The sequence below is a fragment of the Electrona antarctica genome (genome assembly GCF_951216825.1).
Source record: "Electrona antarctica genome assembly, chromosome: 6".
Lineage (NCBI taxonomy): Eukaryota > Metazoa > Chordata > Actinopteri > Myctophiformes > Myctophidae > Electrona > Electrona antarctica.
The window spans coordinates 33,283,476-33,298,228 of record NC_136811.1 but is presented as its reverse complement, the minus strand read 5'-3'; the positions used below and the strand labels follow the sequence as shown (position 1 = coordinate 33,298,228).

At 43.5% G+C, this 14,753-nt stretch overlaps 1 protein-coding gene across 13 annotated transcripts in view; it reads right to left on the bottom strand.

Moving 5' to 3' along the window:
* The window catches only part of mef2d (myocyte enhancer factor 2d), a 78,980-nt gene that overhangs the window by 5,410 nt on the left and 58,817 nt on the right, over positions 1-14,753 (bottom strand). For 4 of the 13 annotated variants that reach the window (XM_079504439.1, XM_079504434.1, XM_079504444.1 and 1 more), the window contains 6 exons: positions 10,545-10,723; positions 8,860-8,889; positions 6,324-6,444; positions 5,392-5,557; positions 3,952-4,020; positions 1,763-1,813 (listed from right to left, as the gene is read on the bottom strand). In XM_079504439.1, coding sequence (XP_079360565.1) covers positions 1,763-1,813; positions 3,952-4,020; positions 5,392-5,557; positions 6,324-6,444; positions 8,860-8,889; positions 10,545-10,723 — 616 coding nt within the window. The remainder of the gene's footprint in view (positions 1-1,762; positions 1,814-3,951; positions 4,021-5,391; positions 5,558-6,323; positions 6,445-8,859; positions 8,890-10,544; positions 10,724-14,753) is intronic. The other 9 variants (XM_079504440.1, XM_079504446.1, XM_079504445.1 and 6 more) reach the window with 4 other exon arrangements.

Here is a 14,753-nt window from a genome sequence, read left to right as displayed (position 1 = left end):
GGTTATCAGGGGGCGTGACTCTGACATAGGCTGTGCCAGGGACTTCAATGTCATCAAAAGTACTACACACTGTAGATATACTGATGTCATATGCTGGTTTATAAACTGTGCAAGAGGGTGCAACAGAGTGAACGTTTCTACCTGTAGATGGCAGCACTTACAACAATTAATGGCTGTATTTCTGGTTTTGCATCTTCTTGAAAATGTTGAACCCAAGACTAGTGACAATAAGTACAAAAACACTCTCTCCCTCTCTCATCCAATCAAGAGAGATCATTCAGGATACAGGATATAAGTGAAATTGGGAGATGACACTCTTTGATGGGGTTCTCTCTCCTAACATTGGTATCTTGACCTGAAAATGTATTTTCTGTTAACTAAAGAGTTGGAGACCCCTGTACTTACTATAGAGATACAGAGCTTCTTTTACTATATTTTTTACTTACTATATAATTAATATAGAGCTTTACATTTTAAAAGATTTTAAAGGTTGTTTTTTTACATACTGATCATGTTACAGTGCATGCCTTTTTGTACAAGCACTGCACAGAAAGATCTCAACCCCCCATGTGTGTTCAGATTTGAGTTGAGCAGAGTTGAGCTTATCACTGTGGTTGACTCTAGCCTTTGACTATGCACTCCGCCTGGCTGCTTGGCGCCGTCGACAAGATTTTACAGCAAGTGCTCTCCCACCCCCCCCCCCCCCCCACCCCCCCCCACCCACCCCCTCAGCTTGACACGCTGAGTGTGGTCTATTCGATTTGAAACTCCCAATTACTGCATTTTCCCCTTTGGGTATGTCCTAATATGGGACATCATGAGCCATCCATAACATCTCTAATATTCCCTCAATTACCGCTAGATTGAGCGGGGGAAAGGAGACGACTGGATTTAAGATAGGAAACCTCTAGGCAATTTGAGTGCCTAGCATGCATATTCACTCACTGGCTCCCATTCCAGCTAACCTCATACACAATCACGCACGCACGCACGCACGCACGCACGCACGCATGCACGCACGCACGCACGCACGCACGCACGGTCGCACGCACGCACGCACGCACGCACGCACGCACGCACGCAGTCAAATCCCCTTGACGATGAAACTCACTCTGTCTCTTGGTGTGCCACTTTATCAAACCCTGAGCTTTGCATTATGGACCGGTACAGGTAGATGGATTATGGTGCCACAGGGGTGCTGTTGCTATGGTGAGTAAAAATGGCAGAGTCAGCGGGCCGGTGACAGTGATGAAGGCGATAGCGCGGGCTAGCCCCGAGCGCTAACACAGCCAGTACAGCCAGAAGCAGAATACTTGGTTACAGTACGGTGCAGATGAGTACAGCCGCATTTCCCCAAAACACTGTGATTTCTGAGGACTTCAACTGCACTGGTTGGCATCTCATAGGTGTTTTGCGGTAAAAGAAATGTCAACGAATAGTAGTTGAAAAACACCATATAATGTATCTGTGTTGGGGAAAAGAAACAACCTAAAACCTACCTAAATCACAGAGGATTCTGTCAACAAAAGTGTGATTTTTGCTACCAAAGGATTTAAGTGAAGTCCAATATTTGATATAACATTATCTGTTATGTTCTGCAATCCACCTATGAAATAAGTGTGACATTGTTCAAGTCATGGGCATCTTGTTTTTGAGCAAAAATCTTCAAAGGGAGTGAGGTTGAGAGAAATGTGAGAGTCGAACAGTGTTTTTTGGGAAAGCGTGTTGCAGATGTGTGGCTAAAGTAAAGGGAGTACAATACCAGCAGAGGCCATCCTCCCTGCCAAAGAGCAAGTTGGATTGGGAGGCCATGCTGTAGAGGGATTAGAGAAAGAAACAAGCATGTTTAAAAATCACTGGATGGAAAAGAGTGGGTGGGTAGACAGTGATGTGCTCTCCAGAAGATGGTTACCATAGAAATGGAAAAACTAGATCAATCACACACTGTAGTTAAATGTGTTTTGCAGTCTGGCCACTGTGCAAAAACTAAAAGTAACCGAAATCTAGTAGTGTTGTACTGTGCAGGTGCTGCATACTGTACTGAAATGTCATTATAGTCCTTCCAGGGAGTAAAGTTATATACTGCATAGCCAAAGAAAAGTTTTCAATGTGATTTACACTGTGATTTCCTACTCTGTAGTTTGGACAAACTCACCAATCCTTCCAGGAGTTAATATATTTGCCTGGACCAGCACTGATAGCATATGTGCATTGTGCCCAGCAGACAAATAGTGTGCCCTGTAAGCAATTTAACCATGCTTGCAATGTCTGTAAATGGTTTTCCTCAACGACAACAGAGAGTTCAGAGAGATGGAGAAAAAGAGCGAGTGTGTTAGAGGGAGGGAGTGAAGTCGGAATAACAGATACACCTTTTTACTTCTGTAAACCTGTGATGTGACACTAAGGCTGATTCTAATCAAACACAAAAGAAGACAACAAGGACACTGAGACAGTAGCAGACAGACAGCTTCCCGAAAGATGTTCCATATCTGTATCTAAACAGTTTCTGCACTGGAGGCCCCGAAGCTCCACCTCAGTAATGAAACACACTCACGGCTTCTGTATCACATCATGCTCAACCCGCCATGAGCAACAGCCAACCGGAAAGTGATTCTGTAAGCAAGCAAACAAGTCCAAATGCGAAGGCAGGGAGGCCTCCGTTTGACATTAACATTTAGATTGGGAGGTCAACAGATGTGCGGCGAGTGCTATAGCAGGCCTTGACATGGCAAAGGGTAGTGATTGGCCCCTCGGCAGACGGAAGAAGTGAGGGAAGGAGTGGAGAGGGGACGGGGGAGAACGAGGGGACCGACAGAAATAATTTCCTCTCGACTCCTGTGGTGAGGTAAACCGTGGCTGACAGCGAATGTGAGGCTTGCAGCCAAGCCGTCAATCACTCTCTGATTGGAAGTGTTTGCTTGCTGCGAGGCCGCTGTGTGATGAAATGTAAAACAAACCACTGGTATCTGCTCTGGGTTATTCTTCCACCACATTTGCGTGGTGTTACCCATACTGGCACAATGTGGCAAAGCATGGCTTCCCATTAGGTGTTAAGGCCTGTTTGGACAATTTGGGTCTTATCACTCTGGGCATGTCATAATAGCTTGTAGATCAGTAGAGGGAAACAAGGAGGGACTCAGGGACAGACCCCTGCAGGACACTGCTCAACAAATTATATAGGGTTTGAGTGGTTATTTGGTTTAGCAATGGTAGAAGTACGCTGTAATGATGTGCTCTTCTAGTTCAACACCTGCTAGAAAGCAGGTGGTGAGTTCCAACTGCAGTGATGCATCTGCAAAATATGCTTACAATGAGTCTCACCTCACATTCAAAACAGATTATTTTTTGTCCATGCCTAAGTGTGCATAACTTTGAATGATGTACAGGTATATGTCAATGAATTATGAAAACCTATGCCATGCATTTATATTAAAGGTCATACAGGTCATACAGGCATCAAAGCAACAAGAACATAATCTGTAATATCTGTATACTGTTTTAGTGTGTGAATATGTGAACACTTTCATATGGGATTTCTTTTATAATTATGATCACATCCTGGCGCCTAACAGGGAGCTGCTTCTGACATACTCTTTGTTCATGAAAATGACAAAGAACATCACCTGCTGTGACATAAGACTTTTATAACCACATGCGGACCCGTCTTCTTTGTATAAAGGCCTACTGTATATGTACAGCAGATTGGAATGTAAAGTAGACAGCCTTGCAAAGACAGGCATGAGACCAACATTGTAAATATTGATTGTGATAAAGATTTGTTAAAATATGTGACTATACGTACTGTACCATATACTTGATTTTTATTTATGTTTTATGCCATGGGCACATAACTGAGCCTAGCAGCTACAGCATGGTCCACAACTCCACATAACCTGACAGACACAAGCATGCCATATACATGTAGCACTAAATGCTCAATAAGACATTCACCTGAGGTTAGCTGCAAAACTGGAGATGCAGTTAGCCATGTCCCCATTCTGTTTCTCTGCACCCCACATGCTGTGGATAAAAGGGAAGAAACAACAAACAGTTACAAACTGCTCGCCCATGGTATGGTTTAGTTTTGCACCTGGTACATCTACACAATTTAGTAATGAATTAGTATTAATTTAAGTAAAGATTCTTTAGGTTGGGGGACAATATAGGGTAAAATACTGTAGCTTTAATAGTGGACAAATCAGGTAGCTTATGCCTGTTAGTATTCTACTAATGTAGCCCCAATACTAACATGGTAGAATACAATACAGTACCTGTCCAGTGAGCATCACTAGCTAGTAGTAGCTAGTAGTAGTAGCATACAGCGAAAGACTAGCAGCCTAGCCTAACTACATCAGAGATCTGTAATTCCAGAGGGACCTGGAGCTGTGAGAAACCAGGGAGTTATCTAGGTCACCAGATAGATGAATCAACCGCAGTGAGGATGATATTGCGGCTTTGTACGTGAGAAATGCCTCAAGTAGGTTATGTGCATGTTTTGCATCTAGCATAGAAAGATATCTCACGCAAGCTTGATTTGAGAGGACATTGTTTGCATATATGCATATCTAATAGTTAGTCACTATTGGTCAAAGACATAGGGAAGGTCTAGACTAGAGTAAGCCTTGTTAGACCTCAATCAATGCAGCTGACAGGAAATTGGTGAATCAATCCAATGATGTTTGGTTGAAGTAGAGTTCGCAAATTCTGCCCAAACACGACCCTATCCAACCCTACCCGGCCGGCCCGAAAATGTATGCTAATTAGTCGGGCTGGGCCTTCATTTTCAGGCCCGTTGAGAATGTTGAAGTTATGTTGAACTTTGGTAGAAATTTGGGTATGACATCCAAATATTGTCAATCTGTTGATTCTATGCTCCATGAGCAAGAAACTGGAAGTAGTGATTCCATTCACTCTCATTGCATGGTGAAACAGAACACTTTTAGGACATAAACAATTCAGATTCTGCCAAAAAAGCATGTAATGTATGTCATTTGGGGAAAGTGTCTGTCTTTATGTTATAGTAGCATTGATGGCAAAAATATATATTAAAAAGATCAATAAGTTACCACTATCGGTGTAACACTAGTGATGTTTTGAAATGTTGCCTGTAGGTGAAATAGGTGGGAGAATTTACATACCAGGACTCATTTTCTAAATAGTTTTCATTATTTTCTAAAAACGGAGCACAAGATGATATTATAATATTAGGAATTATATCATGGGCAGGTATATAATTCAATGCCAAGGTTGTACAACCAAAGTTCAACAAGGATTCAACCACGTAAGTCTTAGTGAAGCGGACTTGGGTTACAAAACTGACTGCTTCGTTCTGTCTACACAAACGCTCGGGTTCAAGTGGGCAAGTTGGTTGACCAAAGAAAGGGAACTTACACCAAGTTACTGAGGGACGCCAAGCTCAACTGCTGGGGCTGTTGCTGTTGTTGCTGCTGCTGGTTTAGTGTCGGTTGCTGCTGCCAGGCAGCCATGTTGCCAGGGAGCAGCCCTGATGGTGTGAAGGTCTGGAGCGCTGTTAGGTCTGCACTTGTCAGCTGATACTCTGAGGAGCGAGGGCGGGGTTGAGAGAGAGGGGGGGGATGAGAGGGTGGAATGTTTCACATCATACAACTTTCTGGTGTATCAATATTAATTACGTCTAATCCATATTAATGTAGACCTTTGAAGTGGAATCACTCCAGAACTGCTCACACAGTGAACAAAGTGAATATTCATGGCAGCTTGGTGGTGTCAAACTCTTAAGCTTGTGATCTGCTATCCACAGATATAACATAACACAGCATTTAACAAGTGTTGCTTGTTATTACATGACTCATTTGTCCTCGTACTGCACGTATAGGGCTGTCACGGTCAGTTGATGATTCATTGTCATACAAATAATTGTGATTAACGATTTAATTGTGGATTGTGTTCAGAACATCCATCCATCCATCTTCAACCGCTTATCAAGAATCAGGTCGCAGTTTGCCTTTTTAGGCTTTTTAAATACAAATTGCAGATATGTCAAATAACTTCAATGTAAAAAATAAATGACTGGCAATGACCAGTACTAATAATCACAAAGAAAATTATATACTTTGGCCAAAATAAGCCATATTTAACACATTTTATGCCATAGACGTATATTTACTCGACGAAATCAACACGAACTCACAACACGTGAACCATAGATGAATGGAAACAACTCTGACGACTATGCAAAATAATTGTGACTATCTCAAACAATTGCGATCAGGTGACAATGATGTAGTAATTGTGACTGAGCTGTACATGGAGTGTACCACGGCCTGCCATGCTGCTGGGCTCACCGGTGGTGTTGTAGGCCGTCTGCATGCTGGAGAAGGGTGCTAGGAGACTGGGGGTTGCCACGGAGACCACTGGCGTGGTGAGCGACTGCGCCACCTGGGAACCGCATAGCCGCTGAGCATTCTGGGAACACAATCAAAAAATGGGAGTTGAACATTGGGACAAAGAGAGCGGAAGAGGAGGACAAAGCGATTGCTCGCACACTTATACAGTGGAATGTTGTGATAGTTACAGTAGGCTAATACCATAGACGAGTTGTTATCCAATCCAAAGTTAGTGGATTGTTTTCATTATTATGGTTCAGTAGATTAATTGTGAATAGCTTTTTGTTTGACATTTACCAGCAAACCCAATCTTCAAAGTATTTGTTCACTTCAGTGTTATGGCTCTTTGTCGTGAGAAAAGTAGTTCCACTACCAACGTCTTTTTTGTTTTGTTATCCTTATAAGGCCTGGGTGCAGAGGTTCATAACACATGATTTCATCCATTCTGTACAGCAGTAATGATAATGGTTAGCATGTGGAGCTGCAGTACTATATATTACACGCTTCCCAAGACTGCAGTCCAGAGTGAATCCAGAGACATTGTTATTGGAGCAAGAAAACAATCCCATTGCAGGCCTAATCAATGTGCTCTGCTTTGAGTAGGACTTCAAGTGAAGTAAGTTCCATTGTCTCTTGAGAAGAGAGTGACGTCGCTGACACTTACAGTTATAAAAGTGTTTATACTACATTATAAAAGACACATGCGAATGTACTAACAATACTGTTGATAGTGATTTTTTTTTTACTAACTATCAATTCACTAATTGCTGCAAAGTTTGGGTTTGTGCAAAAAATACAGAGATAATAATGATTAATTTAAATCAAATTGGCATTTGCTTTACTGCGTTTTGCCTTCATAGGGCAGTATAGAAATATCATTCAACGTAATAGATAGTTCGGTGTTTCCTTCCAATACATTTGCCATCACACATTGTTGGTGGGTTTGATATTCACACGATTCTGCGAAGTTAACGTTGTGACATGAAAAGTGTGTCACATCTCCTGGTGATGCTGGCTACACTGTCACCAGGGGTGGGTAGTCGTGTAATATTGGGGTATCATGGAAGATGGTGTTATGCATTAACTGATGGAGGATCATGCTGACAAAACTGCATGCATATACTACACTACACGGTGTGTCAGCGAATGAAGTGCACATGCTGAAGTGGTGTGTGTGTGTGTGTGTGTGTGTGTGTGTGTGTGTGTGTGTGTGTGTGTGTGTGTGTGTGTGTGTGTGTGTGTGTGTGTGTGTGTGTGTGTGTTTGAGTATGTTTGAGTCTTGGGAATATTGTATCAGAAATGTCTGCGCGACTTGGCTTAGATCACTGCACATGTACAGAATGTACTGTACAATGTGGATGAGAATATACTGACAGGTATGAGAGGTGTGTGTGTGTGTGTGTGTGTGTGTGTGTGTGTGTGTGTGTGTGTGTGTGTGTGTGTGTGTGTGTGTGTGTGTGTGTGTGTGTGTGTGTGTGTGTGTGTGTGTGTGTGTGTGTGTGTGTGCGTGCGTGCTCGCGTGCGTGCGTGTGCGACTGTGCGTGCGTCACGTCCGTGCGTGGTGGAAAGTGCATAAACATGAATACCAGTGGGAATGTAGCTCACTCTGCCGTTGAGCCTTATTCATATTATATCATAACACAAGATAAAGTCTACATTTGGCTGTATGGTGTCTTTCAGTCAATGAGGCACACCATCCTGAACTCCATTCTATTACAGTAATAGCAGTCAGGCAAATGAAACCCATCCATGCACATGCTGAGGCGTACCCACAATGGATCTGCAACAGAGCCAAGGAGTCACTTATCTGGTCAGGTCAGGTGCCATAAGTGTTTTTTTGTTTCTCCAAAACCTTTTTCAACTATCAATGATGAATAGAGATGGGGTAAATGTATTCTTCTCTCCACGTAAATGGCAAAAGAGATTTGATTCACCATTGTATAAAGTTATTTTTCCAAATCTGAATGTTGATATTTGCATGGGAGCATTACTTTTCTTTTTTTGTTCTCTCTTTATTGTTCACCAATTTATTTCTAGTCACATACTGTAACCTTTGTATTTTCTTTGTGTTCTTTCAACACATTTTTAACTTACAGTATGCTGAGCTCTATGTAGTTTCAGGAGATGTTTTTATGTGTGAATACATGACATTTACACAACTTCGGTTTTACTGTGTAAACACAGTAAACCTACATAGAACCCAGCATTGGATAACATGTTAACGCGCTCACAACACCTTTCCACACCCAGGACAGCCAGATGACTCCTCTGCTGTATGCGTTCACCAATCAGAAACCCTTTCGCTAGGCCGCGCTAAGTTTACTGTGTGCTCCAATGCTCGCACTGCTACAGTACCAACATTCTAATCATAGCCCTAGTGCAAATGACTCAGCCCAGGAGGGATGCATTTGCCAACGGTGTCACAGTCATGCCTGGTGAGATCACACAGTGCTTGACACCACATCCAGAAGGCTAGGAGGAGAAATCTATTCACCTCACTCACCAACTGCAGCTCCTCCTCTGTCTGCGTGGGGAACCCGTGGGAGAAGGGGGTAGAGAAGTGTAGGGTTATGTTTCTGTGCCAAGTAGCTGAATTAAACTATATCGAAAGAGTGCAATATTTTCGCCAACTTGCCCAAGAAATATTCATGCTTAACTACATGAACCCTAGCGTCCCTATTCTGGGCATGTCATATTAGACTAACATTCTGCTAAAATGAACAGCCCTACAAGCTCACGACATAACATGTTGCAATGCAATGTTTTGTCAGCTTGAGCAATCAGCTATGTTTGGTGGAGAGATTTGGTGTAGAGGCAAAAAGTAGATGCCTGGGTACCCTTGTCTCGTGTGAACACTTTCAAGATTTTAAAGTGGGCCCTGATCCAGAAAAGGTTGAGAACCACTGTTTTTTTAATTCATTTATTGATTGATGTATTATTATTTGGTTTTCTCATATTTTTTTATATGAAATTGTCAGTATAGTATATATATGGTGGTATGGTATATATACTGGTAGTACTATAACAATGGGAATGGGTGCATTTTGTATATGGGCAGGCACGTGTTGTGCCTGCCTGTGTCTGTGTCTGTGCGTGCGTGTGTGCGTGCGTGCGTGCGTGCGTGCGTGCGTGCGTGCGTGCGTGTAATAGGCCTACTTGGATGCTGTTTCTATAATTATTTGTATGCTGTAATGTTATGTTTTTAATGTGAACTGGACTTTTAGAAGAAGATGTGCTAAAAGACATCCAAATCATATCAAAGTCTTAAAGCTATAATTGTGGGCCCGGGCGGCTGGCGTAGCCGTCTGGGCACCTTGGCTGGTAATCCAGTCTGGCAGTGCGCCGCGGGTTCCGATCCCGACGGCCTTTACTGCATGTCACCCCCCCATCTGTCTCCCCATTTCCTGTCATCCTACTGTATACCTATCCCTCTATAAAATAAAATGAAGGCGAAAGCCACACAAAATATCTTAAAAATAAATAAAAGCTATAATTGTGGGGTGTGAATATGATCTGAGACAAGGGAAAGGGAAAGGGGGTACTGTATGTTCGTCACAGTACATTTGCACATACGTGGAATTTCTCCTCTGCATTTAACAAATCCTAACTGTTACACATATGTATAATATATAATAATAATATAATACACATGTAAACGTTTAGTGAGTGTTTACTACTGCAAAGTGAAATGGTGCAGGCCACTGGAAAGTCCAATCTGTACTCTCCCACTCTATGTAGGCTAGATATTCAATCTGTACTCTCCCACTCTATGTAGGCTAGATATTCAATCTGTACTCTCCCACTCTATGTAGGCTAGGTATTCAATCTGTACTCTCCCACTCTATGTAGGCTAGATATTCAATCTGTACTCTCCCACTCTATGTAGGCTAGGTATTCAATCTGTACTCTCCCACTCTATGTAGGCTAGATATCCAATCTGTACTCTCCCACTCTATGTAGGCTAGATATTCAATCTGTACTCTCCCACTCTATGTAGGCTAGATATTCAATCTGTACTCTCCCACTCTATGTAGGCTAGATATCCAATCTGTACTCTCCCACTCTATGAAAGTCCAATCTGTACTCTCCCACTCTATGTAGGCTAGATATTCAGTGGCCAATCTCTGTGAGATTCAACCATTAATGTCCCAGTGGGACTGCCATAGTTGTAGTTCTCACCAGCTGCATGAGGCTCTTTCCGCTCTGCGAGGTGATGACCCTCAGGTCTGGCTTGCGGCTGTTGACCATCTGAGGGCTGGGCGGAGGGGGAGACTTGGCCGGAACTACTTTCCCAAGGCTGTTGCCGTTGGAGACGGAGAGGAGGCCAGGAGAAGCCCTGGCACTGATGTAGCCGTTTGCTGGAGGGAGAAAGAGAGACAGACAGAGAGACAGAATGAGCTTAGATAAGGAGGGCGTGTGTCTACCTTGTGTTCTTTTGTGTGTAAGTGTGCGCCAGTGTGTCTCTCTCTCTCTGTGTGTGTGTGTGTGTGTGTGTGTGTGTGTGTGTGTGTGTGTGTGTGTGTGTGTGTGTGTGTGTGTGTGTGTGTGTGTGTGTGTGTGTGTGTGTGTGTGTGCGTGTGTACAGTATACACATTTCCCATGGGCCTTCCTATAAAATAATGAGTGTATGTATTCTCTTTCTCAAAGCATTTTTACATTAAATCGACGTCCCATTCTCATAACTACTTCCTCTCAGCAGTGACTGAACCACTAAACAGCCTACTCCATATCTCTTCCATCAATTCATATGACACAGTGCTTGAACTGGTTCGGCACTCAGCAAAAACAAATAGACTCACTCGCTAGCTTCTCACCACCAAGAACTTGAGTTTTTCTCATGACTGTTTTCCAACAATGTGACAGGGCACTTTGGGTTACGTCCTCTGAACGCGCCCTCTTTTCAAACAACATTTGTCATGGCTAAACACATTCCAACATCTGATGGTACAACACGAGTGGCACTGTGAGAAACAATAACAATACCGCTCATGTTTTGTTTCCTTCACGAAACAAAAAAATATGTGTGCAATGTGCGTTCATGTATGTTTTGGTGTGTGTGTGTGTGTGTGTGTGTGTGTGTGTGTGTGTGTGTGTGTGTGTGTGTGTGTGTGTGTGTGTGTGTGTGTGTGTGTGTGTGTGTGTGTGTGTGTGTGTGTGTGTGTGTGTGTGTGTGTGCGTGTGTGTGTCTTGGTGGTGAGAAGCTGCGTGGGTGGCTACAAGGTGTCAAGACAACATTCCAGGCTCTACAATAAATGCATACAAGGAGACAAATGAACAGGTTAAATCTTAAAGAAAGGGAAGTAGAGGCAGTTCCTTAACAGACGGCGTGACAGAGACAGAGAGGCATGGGCCAGCAGAGGTTAAAAGAGCATTTGATTCAAACACAACTCACTCTGTCTTTGGAAAAGGGACTTTCCCAGCCTTGGCACATGTGTGCACACAGACGCACAAAAACACACAGAGCACTGCAGTCTCTTGGGTATGTGCGTGCGTGTGTGCGCGTGGTTGTGTGTGTGTGTGTGTGTGGGAGGGGGGTTGGGGTCTGTTGTGCGATAGCAGATATAGTGCTCCATGACGCGGCCTCCAGACGATAGTGGCATGTGACGCTGCTTCATCTCACTCACACACACTACATGGAAAGACGTGACATCCTCACCCCCCCAACCCCCACCCACTACAAAACACACACACACACACACACACACACACACACACACACACACACACACACACACACACACACACACACACACACACACTGGTAAACACTTTTACGCAAATTACCGATAATTCCTCCCCTAGCCGCAACTCACACACTAGCTAACAGAAAACAACAAAGACAACAACAATGACACACTTCCCTCCGAGACAGCTTAGCAGGGGGGGGGGGGGGGGGGGGGGGGTTGGGTGTAGTTGAGGAAGGGGGGGTAGTTGAGGAAGGGGGGGGGGGTAGAGGAATAAGAAGAGGAGGTAGGGAGAGAAAGGAGGAAACTGAGGCGGGAAGAGTAACTACAGAGAACAGAGAAGGGGTAGGGACTAAAGGGAAGGAGGCAAGGGAGAAGACAGAGGAAGAGGCAAGGGAAAAACAGAGAAGATTGTTTCCATTATACTGAAGCTTCTGGTAGGATTCAGCTCCCATAGCACCACACAGTGACATTCTCAGCGTTAATGTAACCATTTGTAACTCAGAGAGTGTGCAAATACTAGTACATTTGCAGTACACTCTTGGACACTGAGGATTTCACTGTCCTGAGTCAAGTTCATCTCCATTAGTGTACAATGGAAGCGAGTCGATGACCACTGGCCAAAGTGGAAGGTTCTTCTGGGAACCCCACGCGCACTGAGAAAAATCACACCCGTGTGAACTGAGTGGTGTAAGGTCTTATATAGACTGATCAACTGTGGTCTGACGTAATGTCTGACGTAATGAAATCACACCCGTGTGAACTGGGTGACCATAGCAACCATGCTCATTTTTTGGTACGAACAGACACGTAAACTAACAAAGCCAGTTGTAGGAGTGGTTTACACCACTCAAAAAGTGTGTCACCGGCTCTGATGGGAATTTGTGTGTACATGTGTGTGTGGGTGAGTGTGGAAGTGGAAAGGATGGCATTAAAAAAGACGATGATGCAATTGTGAATGGTACAAGTCTATGGAAACACACACAAACATGTACCGTGTGTGTGTGTGTGTGTGTGTGCCTGCCTGCATGTGTGCGTACAGTCTGTGTGAGTGTATACTAGTATGAACAAACAAACAAACAAATTGAGCCCTCATTTTTCCCGGTTAGGTGATGAAAGAGCGAGGAAAGAAAAGGAGGGTGGGCGAAAAGGAGAGAGAACAGGAGGTAAGGAAGGAGTGAGAAAGGATGATGGTAGAGTGAGGTAAGCTACGACAGAAGGGTGAGTGAGAGTGAGTTCAGTGCGAGTAGAGTGAGAGTGATTGAGAGAGTGGGCCAGGAAATTGAAACCCACATGTGTCAGTGTGTTGTTGGCCATGTGCCCTGGGTTTCTTAAACCCAACACCTAATCCCTGACTAGACCAGAGATGGCCTTCATTTACCAAACAAACGTGTGTAGGTTTGTGCATGAGGGAACACACATAGGTGTGTAGTGTACATACAGTACAGCCTTGAAGCACTTTCCTTTGTCATCCAAATGAAAACAGGCTGGCTCGTTGTATGCTTATTTGCGGTGTAAAAAGCATGGAGACTGAGAGTGCATACTTTTGTCAGCGTATCCACTGTGTTTGGATGTGTGTCTGTGTGTGTATCTGCTGTCTCCCATTACGCCGGGCTGGGCGTGGGAATGTGTGGAATGCCGTGTGACGTCAATGGTGACATTCCCTGCGCCCGGAGCCCCAAGCCCTGGACACAACAGCTGAGAACGACAGCTCCAGGAGAGGAGTTAAGAGGAGTGGAGAGAAGAGGGTTGAGTTAGGAAAGGAAAGGAAAAGAAAGAGAACCTTGAAAGAACAGAAAGGACAAATGATGGGGTTTGTTGTTTCTGGCTAGAAAGGAGCCATGACATCAGCACGTTGTACAGCATGGATCATGATAGTAACTAATAGTCCAGTGGTTCCCATATGGTGTGCCGACTGCCGAGGCACACTGGTGTACTGTGGGACATGTCCACGTGTGCCTTGAAATTTTGACTTGCTCTTTTGTGTGCCTTGACCTTGAGCACAAAAATATAGAAAACCACTGGCCTAGTCAGCAAGGGGTTGGTCTAGAATCTAGATCTATTCGGATCTAGAAGTACACAGCACCTATTTGTGTATACCTACATCAGAGAATGTTTAATAAATTGTAAAGCGCTTTGATGGGTTGGAAAGGCACTATAGTCCATTTATCATTTACATCTATTCCCATTCATTATCAGCAAATCCCTGAAATGTCATCCAATACATAATATACAATGGATAATTTCATGTTGGTACATAGTGGTTGTACACTGTAGAAGCAAAGAACTAAATGGGCTACATAACGTCACAAATCTCCCAAAGATTTTCTGCCAAAAGGACCACGGAGAATGAATCTCCACAGATTCTTCTAAGCCTTGGCCATAACACATTTTTCAAGTCTAATCTACTCCCAGTCTATGATTAATCTCTGGAAATGTGTCACTGCACTGGGAAAGAATTAAAAGGGGAAATAAAACTAAATAGAATTAAACGTGTTTTTATTCCACCATCCCTTAGAGGAAAAAACGTAGTGAGTGAAACGAATGACTGAAATTGCTCAAATTATTTACGGCTTTTCAGACTTGCAAGCTTTTCTTCAAAGACAAGCAATGCTTTTCAATTTGATTTAAAACCAGCCAAACCTTAGAGCACTCTGTCAAAAATCTCTCCAAAACCATCATTTGATTGCCTGGAAATGGCTGG